Source organism: Maniola hyperantus, chromosome 9, assembly GCF_902806685.2.
Source record: "Maniola hyperantus chromosome 9, iAphHyp1.2, whole genome shotgun sequence".
Classification (NCBI taxonomy): Eukaryota; Metazoa; Arthropoda; class Insecta; order Lepidoptera; family Nymphalidae; genus Maniola; species Maniola hyperantus.
The window spans coordinates 4,123,077-4,144,381 of record NC_048544.1 but is presented as its reverse complement, the minus strand read 5'-3'; the positions used below and the strand labels follow the sequence as shown (position 1 = coordinate 4,144,381).

General features: G+C 38.3%; 1 protein-coding gene across 12 annotated transcripts in view; it reads right to left on the bottom strand.

The window, feature by feature from the left end:
• Wdr62 (WD repeat domain 62) overlaps positions 1-21,305 on the bottom strand; it is a 105,257-nt gene that overhangs the window by 14,323 nt on the left and 69,629 nt on the right. For 8 of the 12 annotated variants that reach the window (XM_069500678.1, XM_034972347.2, XM_034972350.2 and 5 more), the window contains exons 4-25: positions 18,194-18,353; positions 16,752-16,820; positions 16,098-16,202; positions 15,871-15,981; positions 14,134-14,316; positions 13,418-13,578; positions 12,360-12,495; positions 11,719-11,880; positions 10,921-11,036; positions 10,207-10,411; positions 9,428-9,562; positions 8,536-8,646; positions 8,128-8,217; positions 7,288-7,418; positions 6,762-6,890; positions 6,150-6,272; positions 5,682-5,827; positions 4,483-4,580; positions 2,779-2,895; positions 1,115-1,204; positions 442-566; positions 75-219 (exon numbers count right to left, since the gene is read on the bottom strand). In XM_069500678.1, coding sequence (XP_069356779.1) covers positions 75-219; positions 442-566; positions 1,115-1,204; positions 2,779-2,895; positions 4,483-4,580; positions 5,682-5,827; positions 6,150-6,272; positions 6,762-6,890; positions 7,288-7,418; positions 8,128-8,217; positions 8,536-8,646; positions 9,428-9,562; positions 10,207-10,411; positions 10,921-11,036; positions 11,719-11,880; positions 12,360-12,495; positions 13,418-13,578; positions 14,134-14,316; positions 15,871-15,981; positions 16,098-16,202; positions 16,752-16,820; positions 18,194-18,353 — 2,848 coding nt within the window. The remainder of the gene's footprint in view (positions 1-74; positions 220-441; positions 567-1,114; positions 1,205-2,778; positions 2,896-4,482; positions 4,581-5,681; positions 5,828-6,149; positions 6,273-6,761; positions 6,891-7,287; positions 7,419-8,127; positions 8,218-8,535; positions 8,647-9,427; positions 9,563-10,206; positions 10,412-10,920; positions 11,037-11,718; positions 11,881-12,359; positions 12,496-13,417; positions 13,579-14,133; positions 14,317-15,870; positions 15,982-16,097; positions 16,203-16,751; positions 16,821-18,193; positions 18,354-21,305) is intronic. The other 4 variants (XM_069500681.1, XM_069500683.1, XM_034972349.2 and 1 more) reach the window with 2 other exon arrangements.

Here is a 21,305-nt window from a genome sequence, read left to right as displayed (position 1 = left end):
CTAAACATTTATTTGTTTGGTTGTTATTTTTTACGTTTTAACTATTCAATCATTAAATCATAATGGATTAAGACCTCGTCGTCTTCGGAGTCGTGCGGCGAGCCGCTGAGAGAGGCCGAGGCGGCGGGGATGTCGAGCCTGTTCTCTGCTCCCCAGTGCCGCGCGCGGCGCACAGACTGCCGCAACTCCAGCTGATCCATCGCGTTCACCATAAACTTACTGTGGGGAATAAATAGTAAGGTTAATTGGCTATTGGGTAAATTGGCTATTTTACATTTCGAAATTATTAAAATGGTTTTAAATAATAAAGTAAAAAGCCCAGCTTTGGTGAACTCTTTGATGTTCTCGGATGCAACTTATGCAAGGGTTTTTCAACTTTTTCGTCGTGCCAGTTATTTTATACAAAATTGAAGCGAAAAAAAAACCATTTTAGCCACTGACCTCGCAGTCTCTTCGTCATTGTTGCCAGGGTAGTAGGTGGGTCTGTTCCTGCTCTCTGACGACGATGTCCTTTCGCCGTCCGAGATGTCTTCTATATCGCCGTCGTGTTCCGTCGACTCCTGATCCTGTAAACAAAGCGAAAATTATGAACAATTGAGTGTTTCGATTATATTTATCGAGATTTCACTTACTTTCTTAAGTGTTTTACTTACAAATGTCCTGCCTCTGTTCAAATGTTATTCCTAACACTCTAATAGAGGCCCTTTGAATTTTCCACCTACCCTATCCTTTTTAATATTGAACTACAAGATGCTATAAGATATTGAAAAGGAAGAAATGGGAATGGAAAAATGGATGGGAAAAAACGTTACACAGATGGGTTTACTATAGGGCGCACACGTCAGCGTTTTTTAACGTGACGGTTTTTTCGCTTTGTTGGAATTTCAACGCTTTGCAGTACGCATTGAATTGAATTTGGCTTGTGTTTCATACTTTTTAATACATTATGTTAAAGTGTTCGGTGAACAAGGGCTAAAGAAAGTAGTTTCTAAAGAAACCAAATTGAAGCTAGCTCAAAACTATAATATATTTCTCTTATTGACAGCTACCTTAGTCACAACTTACAAATTAAACAAACAAAGAGTGCTTAAATAAAATGAAAATAAAATCAAACCTCAAATTTAAAACTGCCGAGGGACGAGTCGTCTGTGTGGTGACGCGTCCGTGCGTCCGTTGTTCGATTTTTCGATAAATTTAACGTCACCTACAATTGCCGCAAAAAATTAAATTTGAACTAAAATAAATTAAAAAAAACTGGCCGGAGTCGCACACGGGGGGGTTCCGTACCATGGTACAAGAAATCTCAACCAGTAGAATTAAATTTTGCAAGTTAATGACAGACAGCGCCATCTAGATTTATTAAACCAATTATTTGGTCAGGAACACAAATCTTTAAAATTTTTTGTGCTGTAACTACAAATTCACGGTTTTCAGATTTTTTTCCCTTACTTGTGCTATAAGATATTCTTTCATAATTCTAGATCAACAGGAAGTACCCTACAGGTTTTGATGCCCCCGAATTGAAAGACGCGACAGACAGACAACGAAGTCAAGAAGAGTTTCTTTTTTCCTTTTGAGGTACGGAACCTTAAAAAAATAAAAGTTCAAAAAAAAATTTAAACCGTAAATAATATGTTAATGTGATTTAAATAAACGACGATGTGCGTGCGCTGATGATATCAGTTGCGAACATTTTTTACATTAAGCAAGCAAATATAATACCTGCCATTTCAATATTATGTCCCCTATAGAAGCAAGCCTTGTTAAAATATTAAGTTTAAAATATTAAGTTAAAATATTATTATCTCGTATAAAATTAATTATATCAAGTTAACTTTCCCTATTCCTTTTTTAACTCTGCATACATGAATAAAGCATAAATTTTTTATTTAAATGACTTGTATTACCAAATTCCGCAGGAATTAGCGTACTGAGGTATGCGCAAGGTACAAAATAACTAAGCGAATACTTTATGAAAAAGCGTAAATACATGGAAAGCGAATGATGTGACTAAAGCGTATGAGTTTTTCAAAGCTCTAATAATCAAGAACTACCTGACGTTTGATGGTATTTTTTTTTAATTAAAATGATGCCCATGTCCTACTAAACCTGATTACGACTCTTCGAATAATAACCTTACCTTAAACTTAAATCTAAATGAACAATTTGATGTACAAGTACATTTTTACACGACTGTCCAGAAAAAGACTGAGTTATTGGATGTTCAGGTATCTTTAGAATCCTTACATCATCCCGAGAAAAAATTCAATATGGCAGAGCAGTCGTGTTTTTATTTCTTAGGTATGTACTTGTTTTAATTGGCTCAATTTACTAATCAGTACCTTTATTATAAATGCGAAAGTGTGTTTGTTTGTTGATTTGTCCTTCAATCACGGTGCAACGGAGCAACGGATTGACGTGTTTTTTGCATGGGTATAGTCAAAGACCTGGAGAGTGACATAGGCTACTTTTATCCCGAAAATCAACGAGTTCCCACGGGATTTTTAAAATCCTAAATCCACGCGAACGAAGTTGCGGGCATCAGCTAGTTACGATATAAAAAAACAACACAATCTAATTATCTCAATCAAAGTCTAATTTTAAAATGATAATAATGATGTGACAGCAAACAAGTGACACACATGATGCCAAATGCGAACAAAATCAAACCAAATGCGACAAACGTGTGAAATCAAAATTGCGGAACGAACATACAACAAATGCGATAATCGAAAAAGCGAAAATCAATCACAATGCGAAATTATAGAAAAGTAAAACCTTCTCGACCCTCGGCGATATTGACAAGATATCGTACGTTGTTTTCATGGTGGCGTCAAAATTGCGGAAGAGCGCCTCAACGCCACGCAGTTGGGATAAGTTGAGCGATTTCGGCCTCTATTTTGTATGGAATAAGGACCACAACCTTGTGAGATATGTATGTTTGGGGTACGCTATTTGAATTTCATTGATAGTAGAACTACACCGGACCCTCAGTGTAACTGAAGTTTGCAAAGTTACGTTACGGTTACCATTGACCGTCAATAAAAGCAAACTTGATTGCACAAGTAGGTTTTGTTAACTTTGAACTTTTAACCATAATCAATCGTACGTCTAAACGGATGAATACTGATTTAATGTTTACTTACTTTTCTTTTTATTGATAGTCAAAGTTTAACGGTAACCGTAACTTAACTTTAATCGCCTGTCACGCAACTGAGTCTTAGTGGTAAGACGTCAAATCACGACGGATTACGATATACTATAATTACGTTAATATAATGTGACAGATTTAACTCTAACGCCGTAGTTACGTGCAAACACGAAAAATTACCTCAATCGGATCGAATATACAGATCGTGTCGATCTCTATATCTTCTCTTTTTGGCTTAATAAATTAATCAATTTTGCGAAAAAACATGAAATAAAAAAACAAAATGAAATTCAAAGCGTACCAAAAAAAAATTAACCAAAACCACATCCAAATATTACATTACGTACAAAATATACAAAAACTTTTATTGTAATGTTCAGATGTTCCATAATATAGTTTAATGTGTACAAAGGAAAATAACAGTTATACAAATTAACGAATAAAAACCTCCACCACAATGCTTTGTGAGTGATTAGACAGCACAAGTTAGTGACTATGTTATACAACTATATACATTACGTACGCATTGAGGGTCAAACCTCTGTGGTTTTTTACAATGCGTGCTACCTATTATGTGTAATTTTTTCTTGTATGTTAATAATAAATTTTAAAAAAAAACATATTTTGTACAAGAAAGTAGGATGCTTTGTTTAACCGACTTCCAAAAAGGAGGTGGTTCTCATTTAGGCCCGTGTTTTTATCATGTGTGTACATCAAATCGAATCAATCAATCAATGTGAAATCAGTGTACCGATTTCTCCGAGATTTCAAATTAACTGCTAAATAATAAAAGTGCAAATCATCTGCAAAATTAAAATATAATTTTGCAATAAAAATTAAACGTTCTGTGCGTACATAAAAGCAAGAAGTGCACATTATATGGAAATAAAATTCTAGTGATGTACCTAACCAAATTGCATAACTTTTTGCATCTTGAAAAAAATTCAAACTACAAAAAATAAATTTAAAAAAATAGAATAAGTCGGCACAAGGTTTTTATCATAATTATCATGTACTTAAAAAAATAACTTTTAATCTATAACTACTAGGTACCACCTCGCTTAAAGATGGTCGCCTCAAAAAAAAATTTTTGTTTGGTGGCTATTTTCGGCAGAAGTGACGTATGAAAGTTACTTTCGTACGAAAAAACGTCCGAGTTTATCTCAAGCAATCTCTCAACCTAATGAGGTATTGCTTCAATAAAAATTAGTAGTTTTTTTTTTGCCTCTACCTATATTATTTTTTCCTGTAACATTAACAATACTACATCCATTGTTCACAAACATATAAACAACACACACTATTTGTGTTATCGGATAAACAATACATACCTGTTTGCCTCCCGGCTCTCTTCGCTTGTCATTATACCTTGTGTCCGTACCACTGTCGATAGAACTGTCTTTGGATCCATCTGAATCACCGCGTTTATCTGCAAAAATAAAATTAAAATTGTGGATAATTCTGTTGTATACAATCTCTAAACTACAAGTTTTAAATCCAATGCCATCCTTTTCCGCAGGGAGCATTACGAAAGGGATAGCAATATATTTAACCCTGTGATGTGAGTAAACTAACCATATTGTCACAAATACCAAATACCTACGTACCGAACATCAAGTGTCAGTAAAATTATGTGTGAGTTAATTGATTAAACAAAAATAGTGCATTTAACTTTCATGCACTTCTGGATTTCATTATTAAAAACGAGTTTGCGAAAGCCTTTTATCTAAGTAGAAAATAGCGCTTTTAATTTATGGCACTAACGACTTGGCTCTTTGAAATACCCGCTGAAATATGGCTGTCTCAAAACAGCTGTTCTGTTTGGCGGCATTGAAAACGAATCGGCGCGGCGAAAGATTTTTATCTTAGTAAAACATAGAGCTTTTAATTTATGGATTTAACGACTTGATACTTTGAAACACCTCGTTAAAAAAAGCTCAAAACAGCTGTTCTGTTTGGCAGCCATCTTAAATAATGGACGGTAATAACGTATTTTGAACTAATTTTCTTCCATCCGAAAAATAATTGATTTACTATCAGCCTTAAGTCCTAGTTTTATTACAAAAAATTACTTTCGAGACACTTTAAAGAATTTTTTTATCAAGATTGAAATCTAAATATATAAAAGGAAAAGGTGACTGACTGACTGACTGACTGACTGCAGATAGCTATTATGACGTAGGCATCCGCTAAGAAAGGATTTTTGAAAATTCAACCCCTAAGAGGGTGAAATAGAGGTTTGCAATTTATGTAGTCCACGCGGACGAAGTCGCGAGCATAAGCTAGTGGAACATAAATTGTAAAGGTACGCTCACATGGGCAATTGAAATTCCGCAATTCCAGGCAATTTAGTTAGTTATGACGTCACGACCACTTGAAGCAATTTACTGCAATACCCAGCAATACCTGAAAATTTCATCAATCTTATGCTCAGCAAAATTATTGCTCCAGATTGCTCCACTTATTGCTCCAGGTCCAATTTCAATGGTCCGTGTGAGCGTACCTTTAGGTATGGCAATTATTTTCTTACCGGGATTAGGAAATATTCTCGTAGCCCACTTCCCTCTAGAGGGTGGTTGTGGGGGCACCTGGCCGGGCGCGGGCCGCGGGATGTCCGGGGATAGCTCATCGCCCAGACTCTTCTTGGCCCAGGAAGGTAAACGGCCTATTCGAAGCCTGAAAATGTAATACGTACTTAATCCATACTGATCCATACTAATATTATAAATGCGAAAGTGTGTCTGTCTGTCTGTCTGCTAGCTTTTCACGGCCCAAAAGTTTAATATATTTTTTTAAATAGGCCCTATTTTTTTTTCAAATAAGAATATTAGCCATGTTAATTGAGTAATATTTCCCTTTCCCATCCAACTAAGTGAAAAGCTTGTGCTAGGAGTGGGTACGACAATAGTGCAACGGTTGGGATTTGAACCGGCGACCTTTCGGAATTCAGTCCGCTCCTTAACCGTTGAGCTGTTAGGGCATAATAATATGAACTTACGTATAATCCGGCACAAGGGGCGTAGTGAATTTGTCTTCCTCTACGAGTTCTCGTGGAGGCGATCCGAGATGCGAGTCTGTTTCGCTCTCCAATCCTGATACGCCATTTGTGGGTGCCACTTTCCTGTAAAAAAATATCATTCGTATATTAGCTACATTCATCATCACCATGATCAACCCATCGCCGGCCCACTACTGAGCACGGGTCTCCTCTCAGAATGAGAAGGGCCATTTATGCAACACTCCGCCACGCTGGCCTAGTGCGAATTGACAGACTTCACGCACCTTTGAGAACATTATGGAAAACTCTCAGGCATGCAGGTTTCCTCACGTATGTAGTTGCTAAACTCGCGCATTAGAGGAGAAAGGCGTGCCCAAGATCGAACCTCCGACCTCCCGAATAAAATGGCAGTTGGCACACACTGAGAAAAATTATGGTGACTTTCAAAATCTGAGATATGGTGCTCTGATTTTTCGAAACATAATATAGCTTTAACTATTGGGTATATAAACTTGAGATTCATTTTTTAATGGAAAGTAGGTTTTCAAAGTATTTTTAAAACTGTATTTAGGTGATTAGCTAGTAAAATAATCGCGTTTCTGCATTTCTTACCTTCCCTGCCGTATCGCCTGCTGTGCGAGGCGCGCTCTCATGGTCACCACCATGTCGTGCGGCACGCGCCACACGAAGATGCAGCCGTCTCCCGATGCCGATATTAAATGCTGACAGTCTGGAGTGAACCTAGAAAATAATCATCTAGGTGTTACATAGGTTGTTAAGTGATTTAGTATTTTTTAAACCTGCAATGTATAGCGTGCAAAACTCGGGTCAATGCTCCGCCTACGACGCTGCATTGACTACGAATGGCCTACTTAAACAACGTTAGTTTACCTCTAGCGTTAGTCAGATTTTTTATTTGCAATATATCGTGAACTTTAGGATTGTAAATTGTAAGGAAATGTAGGAATTTTAAGTTTTTTTTTCAGTTTTTTTTTGTGGTATCATACATCGTCATCATCAGTACTACCACCTGTCTTCGTTTTGCTAGGGTTCTGGTTACACCCTCTAAGTAGTGAAATTTGATAAAAAAATACACGATTTACATGGATGGAAGACACTCATTGAACTACCCCCTTACCTCAATCCAGTGACTATTTCAGAATGGCCATACATAGTGGCCATACATTCGCCGGAGTAGTAGTCGTATACACTGAGGATTTTGTCCGTACTTGAGGTAGCCAAGTAGATTCCGCTACTATCCAATGCCACCTGGGTACCAAACAGATAAAAGTATAAGAAAAAATTACACATAGACAAAACACTGAAAATTAAATTTGGCAACACTAATACCCTGTCATAAAATAATATGTGATTCACATTCATCATCATTATCATGATCGACGCATCGCCGGCTCACTACAGAGAACGGGTCTCCTCTCAGAGTGAGAAGGGTTTTGGCCATAGTCTATCACGCTGTCCATGTGCGGATTAGTATACTTCACACACCTTTGAGAACATTATTGAGAACTCTCAGGCATGCAGGTTTCCTCACGATGTTTTCCTTCACCGGTAGAGCAAGTGACATTTATTTATTTATTTAAAACTCCGAAATAACTCTGAAAATTAGAAGTGCGTGCCCGGGATCGAACCCCCGGCCTCCGATTAGAAGGTGGACGTCCTAACCACTAGGCTATCATAGCTTACGCTTGACTGGCGTTTGGCTGCAATCAGACCTGCTGGCAAGTGTTGATGCAGCTAAAATGGAGCGCGTTTATTTAGAAGATGCCTATTTACTCTTGACTTGAAGGTACCGATGTTAAAATTTGAAAAGAAAATTGATGCTGGAAGGACCTTCTATGCTAAAGATGGCTATTTAACATTAGAACCTGCGCAAAATCTGGCCATTTTATGCACTTATGAACCAGTTTTTGCGCTTAACATAAGAAAACATTTAAATGAAATTAAAATAGCTAGGAACCTTTATTAGGGTGCCATCTTCGGCCGTGGTCCCTCGGAAGGTTTTCGTGTGTCTGCCGTGCGCTGCGCTGTATACACGGACGTTGCGATCCTAGAAATAAATGAACTGATAAAATATTGAATAAATTGATAAACAGTTGAATAAGAATGTAGGTTTAGTTTAGTTTAGAATTTAGGAAAAAAGACAAAAAGTAACACAAAATAGAAGTACTATTAGCTGCCTTATTGCTTTGAAGCGATCTCTACCAAGCAACCATGTTGAAGAGGATTCAATGAGGAAAACTGACTGACTGATCTATCAACTCACAGCTTAAACTACTGGATGGATCTGGCTGTAATTCGGCATGCAATTAAAAGTCACGGGCATCATATAGTCCAAAATAATGTTCAGAATAAAAAACATGCTTACCTGACAAGCCGTCAGTATATGCCTTCCACCCGCGTCCACTTCCATATCGTAGAGCGTCGTCCTTCCCGACACGTTCTGTCCTCGCGCAAACTGGTAACTGCCGTCTTGCGTCTGAACAACAAACGTATATGCATTTAATGGTATTTAGAAAGAAAGAAAGAAAGAAAAACGTTTATTTTCGAAAGTTGTGCCCACACATCACCAGTTACAGCCCTTTCACACGGCGCGCAGTTTTTTGGAGGATCCCGTTTTCTGCAGGATCCCGTTTGATGGCGAATGTGTTTATTATATGCTAGCGAGCATATAAACACATTCGCCAACACATTGGCCAACACATTGGCCACTGCCAAAGTTATAAACTAAAAGTGGTCAGAGCGTCACGTCGGGCGCAATCCCAGGAGACGCGGGTTCGATTCCTGCCGGTTCGCAATTTTTGATGTGTTTAAAAATGATTAAGAGACTAAAAGTAAGTTAAGGGAGGATTATTTTTATTTTTTATTATTCAGTGGCAATTCAGCCCTTGAATGCGTCCTCACCTGATGGTAAGTGATGATGCAACCGATGAAGCACTCTAGCTTGGACGTGATATGACAACTACCAGTGTCGCGCACGTCATAGAAGCCTAAAATAACTGCTTACCCTAATTTTAATAGCCCAATTTAAGAGCCTCAATAGCTTAACCGGTAAAAGGAGTGGACTGAAAACCGAAAGGTCGACGGATCAAACCCCGCCCGTTGCACTATTGTCGTACCTTGCTTGCTTAGTTGGAGAGGAAAGGGGAATATTAGTCATTTAACATGGCTAATATGCTTTTAAAAAAATGCCATTTTTCACCATGAGCTGCCAGTAAAAAGATAACTACTTATACCTATGATTACCCTGGCTTACTCACAGTTCTGAGTTGCCTAAACAGTATAGTTTTGTCCGCACCACACGACACCATCTGCAGGCCGCTGCCGGAACTTATGAATCTGACTGCCGTGATGGAAGACGAGTGCTCATCTAGTGTCTGCAGGATTTGGTAGCCCTGCAACAAACATTTTATTTAAGAGGATAAAATAAAAGTTTATTGGTATGTAAGTGTATGTCACTTGCTTTAATGGTGAAGGAAAACATCGTGGAGAAATCTGCATGCCTGAGAGTTCTCCATAATGTTCTCAAAGACGTGTGATCCGTACTTGGCCAGCGAGGTAGACTATGGCCAAACCCTTCTCACTTTGAGAGAAGACATGTGCAAGTGTATGACTGAAGATAAATCTTCGAACAGTGCATGTTACCAAAGAAGACATGGCCCTGAACACAGAATTTTGTAGCACCGAAAAATGGTTGTTATGGCCTAATAATAGAGCTCAAGGTCACTTGGCGGATAATAGACAGAGCCATACTCAGAGTATCTCTATATGTGATGTGATGATGAAATGTACAGTACTAAAGTGGCATCGGCAAAATTCGTTTGCGTAGAAAAGCGCAACCTTACGCCGGCCAAAACCTCTAATGAAATACAGACCTTATTGCTTGACGTTAAGATTGCAAACAAGAGTGACTTGTGATCTCACTCATAATTCGCGCGTACAAAACATACCGAGTAGGCCAAATTTCTGCGCAGGTACATCGACGTAACTTACAAAAGTGGCCGTACCTGTACTTTTGTGTCTGATCTCATACACTCACCCGTTCAACAAGGAAAACGTGCACGAGGCGATCCCTTGAGGCCGAGGCGAGTAATCGAGGCGAAGCCGCATACTCGAGGCATAAAACTTCAGCGTCGTGCGCCTCGAGAGTGTGTAACAAAGACCCCGAGCTGTCGTATATCCACACGTTTCCCGCCCGGTCGCCCGCCGCTATGTGTCGCCCGCACGGCGATACACGCACGCATCTGAAAATAGAGTGTTGTTATACAGAATCACTAAGAGCCTTTTCACAATACTTCCGATGAAATTCGCACGCACAACGCATCGAGAGAATTTACATAATATGAATTACACTAAGCATTTGCTTAATTACTCTCTATGCGTGTTCTATCGCCTGTATAATGGGGAGTGCTCTGAAGAGCTTTTTGACCGCATTGCACCCTCATTTTTCTACAACCGCACCGCGCGCCACCGTAAGGAATTTCACCCTCACCCCCTGGGTGTCTGGTGCACTTCGACCGTCTGCTGTGCCAGATCCTTCTTTCCACGCACATGCAAACTGTGGAACCAACTCCCATCGGCGGCGTTCCCACTAGATTACAGTTGGGCCGTGAAAGACTAGCCAGACAGACAGGCAGACAGACACACTTTCGCATTTATAATATTAGTATGATGGATAAGTAATGCAATAAAGTACATAGCTAAAATTAAATAAAATGTATAAATGAATTTATTTTATAATGAATACACATACCTGACGCCGGTCTTGTCGTCATAGGTCTTAGATTTATCCTTATCACTAGTGGCCGTCAGATCCACGTCCTTGAGGAACTTCATCTCGGGGTCAATATACAGTACTTTGGTTAGTTCCTGTTGAAAACATACAATAATTCAGTTAAATTTAAATTTTATTATATTTTTTGTCAGTTTATATTATACTATCTTATGCTCGCGACTTCGTCCGCGTGGACTACACAAATTTCAAATCCCTATTTCACTCCCTTAGGGGTTGAGTTTTCAGAAATCTTTTATTAGCGGATGCCTATGTCATAATAGCTATCTGCATGCCAAATTTCAGCCCGATCTGTCCAGTAGTTTGAGCTGTGCGTTGATAGATCAGTCAGTCAGTCACCTTTTCCTTTTATATATTTAGATTTTTGAAATCATAAAAGTTTTCCTTTGAGAAGATATTTTAGATTGCAAAATATTGAGTGACAAGGCCTCCAAATTGGTCGGCTCAGGGCTCTTTTTTATTATGAAGCCCTCGCACCAAGCATGGGTTATCAAGTAATATCTTTTTCGATGGACAAAGAGAGGAAGGCCCTTAGAGGAAGGGCCACAGCTGATCATGTCTACTCTATACGTACACGGCGGGTACAGTGTGATTGCTTACTTACAATATTAGGTCGGTTGGGGTTGATCGCCCGCGTTAACGCTGGAGCAAGATAGGAAGGCCTCGCAGACGTCCTGTCTGCGAGGCCTTTCTGACTGACAATTTCCACTCTCCATAAACACATTAGTGGTATAACGCTGAACGTGACTGTTCACTTACATTGCTATAAATATTAGTTTGGTTGGGTTTGAGCGCCCACAGTCGCACGGTATCGTCGCTGGAGCAAGAGAGGAAGGCCCCCGCGCCGAGGGGGCCCTGGCTGATCATGTCCACTCCCCATATACACGCAGAGTGGTACAGCGCTGAGTGAGATTTGCCTACCTGTCAAAAAAAACGCCCAATTAGAAGTTTTACACAGAAAATCCACTAAGTAATTACCCTTGTATATCACTAAATTTAATACTCAAGTCACATTTTTAAACAGATTGACTGAAATCATACTTCACGACAGTTAGGAAACTCGTAACAAAACGTCGAGGCTTCACCTACACTGGCAGGCGTCAAAAATATGTTACCTACATTTGACGCTCGGTAGGCTATGGAACAACTAGGTATCTTTGATTTCACGTCACCTTAACATTGATTCAGGACCAAAACCGAGAGTTTCTTCACTCTAGTTCACTCTGCTGAAGTTCATTCTTCCATTCTTGAAACATTTTAGAAAAGACGTCTCACTTTGATTTTACTGTGCATCCATGTGTTGTAAGCCAAAGAGTCATCAACTCATCATATCATATTAATTTCCACATAGGAAAATGATCTAAACTAAATTTTGAACAGTAAACTTTATCAATACATACCCTCTTAATATCTCTGACGTCCCACACATATAAACTGTGGTCGTTATAGACACAGGTCAGCTTGTAATTGCGTTCGTCGTAGGTCAAGGCTATCGCGTCGGGGTACCTCGCGTTGTTCGGCTGACTGAACATATGGCTGCAACAATATTGAGAGCTGTTATGTGATAGCCTAGTGATTAGGCCTTCTATTCGGGAGGTCGGGAGTTCAATCCCGGGCACGCACCTTTAACTTTTCGGAGTCATTTTAAGTAATGAATATCACTCGCTTTAACGGTGAAGGAAAACATCGTGAGGAAACCTGCATGCCTGAGAGGTCTCCATAATGTTCTACAAGGTGTGTGAAGTCTGCCAATCCGCACTTGGCCAGCGTGGCGTACTAAGGCCAAACCCTTCTTATACTGAGAGGAGATCCGTGCTCTGTTATTTAATCGAAATTAGAGGTATAAAAAAAACATTCAAAAGAAAATCCAATGGTACTATCGAATGGTAATAGAAAATATATAAATATGATTAGGTACTGATAAATATGATGATGAAATTGTGAATGATTCGATTCAAATCGCAATAATTCGCCACGTATATGTTTACTATAATAACTGCGTCGATCAACAACGCGGCGCAGTGCACCGAATCGATTTGTTTGCCATATAAATTTCAATTAACGCGTTTCAGCTTGATTCAGTGCGACTCAGGCCTCGGATTGACTCCGGGTTTAAAAGTTTATAACATAGTTTAGCAAACATCCCATTGGACGTCGCTATTGATACAGTCTCAATGCGTCATGGATATTCGAATATTTCAAAACAAGCTGAAGTCTTCTTTGTGTGTTTAATAGGTAATATTGGTGATCATGGCCCATTCGCATTGATAAGACCCCAAGTACATTAGTTACAGTACTGTATGGTTGCTAAACTGTGACGTAAAAGTCCCAGTGTAGCTTTAAAATAATATGTACTACAATAATATATTGATGACTATTAATTTAAATTACTTGAATTAAAAAAATATTAATGAGCAGTAAGTTTAAGTTACATTAATTCAATTACTCAGTAACATACTTGATATTATGCCCCTGTGCAACATCGACGCCGAGGTAGTGGGTTCGAGGCAACGTTGTGACATATCGCAGCGACGCGGGCGCGAAACATCGCACGATACCATCCGCGCATCCAACGAATATGTACTCCGATCCTATCGCCATGCAGTTTGCTGATGTTGTCTGTGAAAAAATGTAAAAATGTGGAACCTTTTTTAAGAAACTCTTTAAGTACCTCATACAGACGAGTAGAGCAGACCCTGTTTGATAACAACAGAACTCAACTTTATATACTTGAAATTAGTTAACTGAAAACAAAACAAGAACACTCAAAGAACGCGCGGCACGTTAGTCTTGTACGAAGTCAATTGATTTTTTACTTAGAAATTTCGCTACTCACCCACAGATGGCGCTACATGTATCAAAACAGACTTATCTAAAAATATATTTAAATCTGTTCTGTTGTTAGCAGCCTCGTAAGTTTGATAGTTGCTGCTGACTTCACTTACAACTTTATTATGTTATCAACATTTATAGAAATATTACAGTCTGAGGCTGAGATTTATAGAGCGCACTTTGACTTTGCTCCAACTTAAGCTTCAGTTAAAACGAGACAGATTTATGCCAGCGATATAGCGCTGTCTCGTTTAAATAGTGTCTTAAGTCTGAGCAAAGTCAAAGTGCGCTATATAGATTTCAACCCGAAAGCTGGAAATAAGGACCAATGTCATCTCTTACCCGCAACTCCACCCATTTGTCGAGCAGCCTCCTGCTGTTGAATTCACACAGCAACCCTCCCCTTGTGATGGCATACGTGCTGTCAGCCGCCTCGCCTCGGCCGCATACAACGTCACAGAACTCATTGTCTTTTTGCTCGCCGAGGATGGCTGACCTCCCCATGAGAGGTACAGGTTCTTTGAACTGTAAAGAAATATCGAATTAGATTTTATTTGTTTCTCAACTGCCTAGTAGCTCAGCGAAGTGATTCGCTAACGCATTTTACATTGGATGATTCTACATTGTTGCTTCACTGAGTGATATTAAAATATTTTTTTCGTAGAAAACGTTCAATAGATAAAAATACAATTCTAGCAATACTGAGTTTGCAAATCATCCTGTTGAACAAAATAATTTAACCTGCTTCCTTTAATGTGATCTATACTATTCATGTAATGTATGATTAGTTAATTTTTGTCGAAGTATTTCATAGGTTAAGTTATGACATAATTATCAGATAATGGTAGATGGTTTTCTCGGGATAATAATGAAGTGGGCTCTATATACGAATACGACTCGACTGAGGCTGAAATCTATAGAGCACACTTTGACTTTGCTCAGACTTAAGACACTGTTAAAACGAGACAGCGATATAAATGGCACAATTGTGTCTCGTTTTAACAGTGTTTTAAGTCTGAGCAGTCAAAGTGCGACTAGACTAGACAAAGACTACAATTATTACGACTCCTAGGTTAAACAATTTTTATTAGATGTGATATGATAATAACTGGGACCAACAGTGCTTTATGAATGGTAAATGCCACATTCGGATCTCCAAAGTAGTTCACCCATCTTCATGATTTGGTCAGGTGCTTAGCCAGCATAATCGATTACTATGTGTTGTAAACATATAGTAATCGCTGTGTTTACAACGCATGACAATCGAGTACTATAACGCAGTACTAAACTATCCTCCCATCAAAATTCAATCACGTGTCTAACACACTTTAGATAAGAAATTGAGCTGATCAAAATTGTGTTTACATGTGGTTATGATATTATCACAGTAAAAAAGATTTCATGAATTACGTAATTATATAATCAAAAAGTTGCACCAACTAATGAGAATTAATCATGTAGATAACTTTATTACTGTCTAGCTTATCAGTACAAGCAAAATATATTTCATGTTTGCATAATACCACTGATAACAATTTTATAACTGCAAATTCTAGGATTTTGCTATTACGAGTATGTAAAGCCATTGTTTGAATAGCATAGAGATACCTACTGACTAGTGCAGAATATAAATATTAATAACTATATGATGCCCGCGACTTCGTCCGCGTGGATTTGGATTTTTAAAAATCCCGTGGGAACTCTTAAATTTTCTGGGATAAAAAATAGCCTATGTCCTTCCCTGGGGATGCAAGCTATCTCTGTACCAAATTTTATCAATATCGGTTTAACGGATGGGCCGTGAAAGGCTAGCAGACCACCAGATAGACAGACAGGCACACTTTCGTATTTATAATATTAAGGATTTCAGTATTCTTTGACAGTGTGGCTAATCCTGTTGTACACAATCGCCAAAATAAACTAAAATGACAGGTCTAAGGATTGTTATCCCTTTCATAATGCTCGTTACGGAAAAGGTTAGCACTACATTTTACAACTGTTAGTTTGTTTCAGAGATTGTGTGCAATTTGCTACAATGTAAATAATTAGATTAAGCAAAAATAAAACAACATGACAAACCTTAGCATTTCTAGAATATTCCAGATACCAAAACTTCACGTGCCTAAAGCCGACTGTTACAAAGTAGTTCCCACTTTCTGAGAAACTGACTGCTTTGACTCGAGATGACACCTGAAGAATAATAACATAATTTTACACTTCGACAATTACAATTGGGTATTTTACTACTTTTGAATTTGATAAATATTATAGTAATTTTGGTTTAGACTTAATAGTAATAATATTACCTTATTGCTAGCAAGTTTAAGGTTGGCGCGCCAGTCCCAAACATTGACTATCATGTCATGTTGCGAACCGACCGACACCAGGTACTTGGAAGATGTTGAAAACGCCTGGAAAAAAAATATGCATATAACAAAATTATCACTACCACTAGATACCACCGAGTCCCAAAGGGACCTCTTGAGGCCCTTTTTTTAACACTTACATCTAGCCTTACAGGATAGTTCCTAATTCGTTAGTGTAACAACAAAAATCGTATATAATATAAATAGGGGTGGCATATCGAGCCAAAACTTAGAATCCTATATAACCTGCTCTTTAACCCCATATGATTCACTAGATGATACCCGCGACTTCATCCGCGCGAATTTCAGTCTTTTAAAAATCCCGTGCTAACTCTTTGATTTTCCGGGATTAAAGATAGGCTATGTCCATCCCCGGGATGTAAGCTAACTCTACCTTTCATCAAAATCGGTTAATCTCTTGGGCCGTGAAAAGCTAGCAGACAGACGGACACACTTTCGCATTTATAATATTACTATGGAAGTATGTATTATGTACACATTAACTTTAATACCTTTGGATGGCCCCCTGAAAAAGGTACGCTTGTTCTGACATGATACACTTATTGCGATATCCAATTAAAATATAAAACTCACTACACAATTAACTCCATGCGTATGCCCCGGAAACTCGCCAATCTGAACCGCACCAGATGCGCCTGGATACTGTAAAAAAATTTAAATATTGTCTTTGCCTACTCAACACTAGATGGCGTTAGTGCATGCCTGTTAGGAACTTTAGTTAACTTGGTATAGTACGCGACATGTTGAGATGGCAATCGGCAATGCACAGGAAAAGACAGGTCCCGCGGGAAGTGAACTAAATCACGAGCAACAGCTAGTCTATCTCTTCTCTATATATAAAAATGAATCGCTAAATGTGTTGCTGATCGCAAATCTCGAGCTGCACCGATGCTAAACAGCTGAACCGATTTCGCTAATTCTTTTTTTATAATATTCCTTGAAGTACGAGGATGGTTCTTACGGAGAGAAAAATTTAAAAAATTTGAATCGACTGTTAAAATTTTTTTTTTTTTAAATTATCAATTACTGATATACTGGACTGAAATTTTTTAGGCAACCCGTATGCAATATATTTATTGACATATTAAATTGAATATAAAATACGTTTCATCCATTAACCAGTTCGGTGAAGGTCGTTCTATAGCGGGATCTTAGACCACTAGCACTGAATGATAGCCACCGAATTTGGTTGGTTCTACATTGCTGCTTCACTGGGTGATATTAAAATATTTTTTCGTAGAAAACCTTCAACAGAATAAATATGAGCTCGGTGGCTATCATTCAGTGTTAGACACTGAGTTTGCGAATCACCCGCAGGTACCTATAGTTTATGTGTGTTTCCGTATTTAAACAACAATAATAATATTAATGTTCGCAAGTAGATATTATGAAATATCTATAGACTGACCGCTCCGTTGGAATAGGCCTCTGTTCGCTAATAACATGCAAGTCACGTTCGGTTTGTGTCTAAGACAATCTTAGCGTTCCTAAGAAAACAACTATATTTGTCTCGTACATTTGTACTTTTTGCACGTGCAAATTGTGGTGATGTGGTCTAAGGTTGGAGGTTCTAAAGCCTTTAAACTAAATAATATTAAGTATATCAACTTTTTTATAATCTAAATATTATACGTTTACGAATTTGTCAATAAACAGGCATTTTTTATTATTTTTTTGTGTAACGCCTGAACAAAAACATAAGGCAATATTTTGGTGTTAGCCATTGATTTCGAATATAAAAAATATATAATTTAACTATATAAAAAATAACAAAAACCTCGGGTTTCTGTCGGGTCTGGGTCACAGATGATCCTTCTTCTTTGTGCAATTCTTGTTGCAACAATGCATTGTAGCCAATAGTGAGCGAGCGTCAACCAATCAGAGGTGATGGCGATCGTGACATTGTAGCTGTCAATCTCCCACAATCGCGCAGCTGTATATTATGAGACTTGCTTCATCGAGTGGCGAACATTGCATAGAGACAGAAAGGCACTAGCTAGTTTAACGTAGCTCACCTGAAGGTCCCAAACGCGCACGGCGGGCGCATGGCCGCACTCCCCAGTGGCCAAGTACCGGCCGTCCGGGGAAAACGCAACACATGTGACGCTCTTCCTTGACGCGTTGAGCACGTGAGTCTGCCGGTTCTTGCGTGAGTTGTATAGAACCACCGTACATCTAGAAATTAAATGAACTATGTTTAGTGAACTGGCCTTATATCTACTTAATGCCTAAGAGGTTTTATAAAGGTTAATCAAACATTGGTACTGATTCTGAGCACAACAAAATTTTAGAGTATTCGCATCCTCCTCTTACTCCTCTTAATATAATATGAAAAGAATAGGTACAGTTTTAAATTTAATTTAGAGCTGTCAAACCTCCTGACTTTAGCAGCCAATCGCGAACGTATTGTTTAAATTTGTGGTGTGCACTAAAATTTTCAGTCTTTAAATGTAAAATTCATGTACCGTCCTTTTTTAGCAATATTAAAAAGACGAGGATGCAGATACTCTAAATTTAGTTTAGAGAAAGACAACAGAATCGGCGCCATTGTACTATACACTGTAGTCTGTGATTGTACCTATAAGCACAGAATATATTGCTATAAGGTAAACAAAATAGAAGTGTCAGATACTCCCTAACACTTAGGTATACTGTTTCACTTATAATACTTGTTTTGTTATATCTTTGCACAAGGCTTATAAGACTAAAATGTCCTTGTGAATTATTTCAACCCAGACCTAGCGCCTAACTCTAATAATATAGTCATTAAAAGTATTCGTGGTTCCAGCAACAGACACGATGGCATCCGTCCGTGAGAAAGGCCACACATTCGGCATACATACAAATAAGGCTGTTCTGTAATAAGCGCAGTTCACATTAATGTCTAGAGCGGATATAAAAGGAGAGACAGCATAAATAATGCCAATCATATCCTAGCATACCTTTTATGGTCCGCAATATTTTTCGTCCCTACCACCATTTTGGATTTTACGGCCACTATTTTAGTTTTATAAAAATAAAACCTAGCCCAAAACCATCGCATTGTTTAAACTTTAAACGTACTGATACCACCACATTGATTAAAGTCTATCCAGCCGTTGGAATGTTTCAAGCGTTTATAAGCTCCCACAGAATCCCACATTCATATCCTAATAATGTTATTTATAATTCGATGCCTATAACATGGTTCAACATGAGTACAAGGTTACTGTTAAGAGCAGCGCTGAACAAAATCCAGTAAGCCTTAATGACTGGCAAACTCTGGTAGGAGATGACACTAGAAGAAGATAACATGGCTGTCGAGGCAAACAAATAGGCATGGAATTGAGAACCCCTGCCTCTTTTATGTCGGTTAAAAAATAACTCGCTTCTCTTATCACTAACACCATACTAGACCATAACCTAAACCATGGTAAGTTCATGTAAATATTCACATACTGGCGGACGGTTAACCACTTTGTATGTATTGCATAACGTCGCGCCATGGGACGTGTGTGGACTGTGGTGGTATATGGTACCTTAATACTATTAAAAGGTGGTTACTTTTTCGACACTAACTAATATTTAAGCGGTGATAGCCTAGTGGTTAAGACGTCTGCCTCCTATTCGGGAGGTCAGGGATTCGATCCCGGGTTACACACCTCTAACTTTTCGGAATTATGTGTTTCTTGCTTTATCGGTGAAGGAAAACATCGTAAGGAAACCAGGATACCTGAGAATTCTCAATTATGCTCTCAAAGGTGTGTGAAGGCTGCCAATCCGCAATTGGCCAGCGTGGTAGACTATGGCCAAAACCCTTCTCATTCTGAGAGAAACTCCTTTGTTTAAAGAACTTTCACATTTAGAATATGGGTAGTTGGATAATGATTATTTAGAACGTTTTACTCGTCTTGCATTCCAATTAAAAAAAAAACACAAAACTTGGGCAGGTGTATTTGGGTTAACTAGGAGAATATTTTTGTTAAGAACCACGTGAACAAAATCTTTTCAACACTGAGTTCTCAAAATAGCTTAATTTAAAAAAAAACGATACAACTGTGAACCTAGAAATAAAATATAACTTCGAATTAAATAGAAACTGCATTCAAATCGGTCAAGCCAGAAGCGAGATATGCGAGCATAGAAAATAACCTCTTTTTTAGAATGTTTGAACTTTGAAATCTGGTAAATAGGTACGTAGTGCACACTATCATTATTTATTTGTATTGACGGAACCCAACTTTATGTTCTCATTTTGAGTTCTCGTGCTGAGTCGTAATCACGGAATAGCCTCTCAAACCGCATAGTTACAGTTGATCCCTGCGCGCCGTGAAACTCTGGTCAATTTTACGGAAGAGGAAGTCGCTGGGGTCGTTAAACTGAGCCAAGTCGTATTGTGTGCTCGTTATTATGACGTTTTGTTGACATTGTTTACTCGGTTATTATGGAAAAACACTAATTTTGTTTATTTACAAGCTACAAATCGTCCAACATTTTTTAAACATGATTTTTTTAAGTTTGACGGACCAAGGAAGGTGGATGTGCTGGAAGACAAGATAGTTTTTTTGTAGTGATGTGATATCAGTATTATCTAGAACTGGGTGAGTGGATAGATCATATCTACATGCTTATGATGACTGAGGAATGTCTGGTGGCTATTTATGTGACTACGAGAAACCCGCCCCGGGTTGGCACGGGTAGCTTATTACAATGTTCGTAGGGATCTCTAATTTTTTTGAAATAAAATATACCCAATGTCACTCAGGAATAACGTAGCTTTCTACTGGTGAAAGAATTTTCAAAATAGGTTTACCCCCTATAAGCAAACTTACAAACTTTACCTCTATTAAGCCATTTTCGCAGCAAAAATATTCTACGGGATCATTTTGTGATAATGATAAGTGATAACATACACGACCTACGTTTTTTGTAAAGTCACTGTTTATGATTTATATAATTTAAAATTAATAAAAGCAATCTAAGTATTTACTAAAGTAAAGCAGCGTTTTAAGTAGATCAGTTTAAATAATTACAAAAATATCTATGTAGATCTTAGGTAGGTATACATGGTGTAACCAGAACGCTGGCAAAAACGAAGACAGATGATAGTACTGATGATTACTGATCTGATACCATAAAAAACAAGAA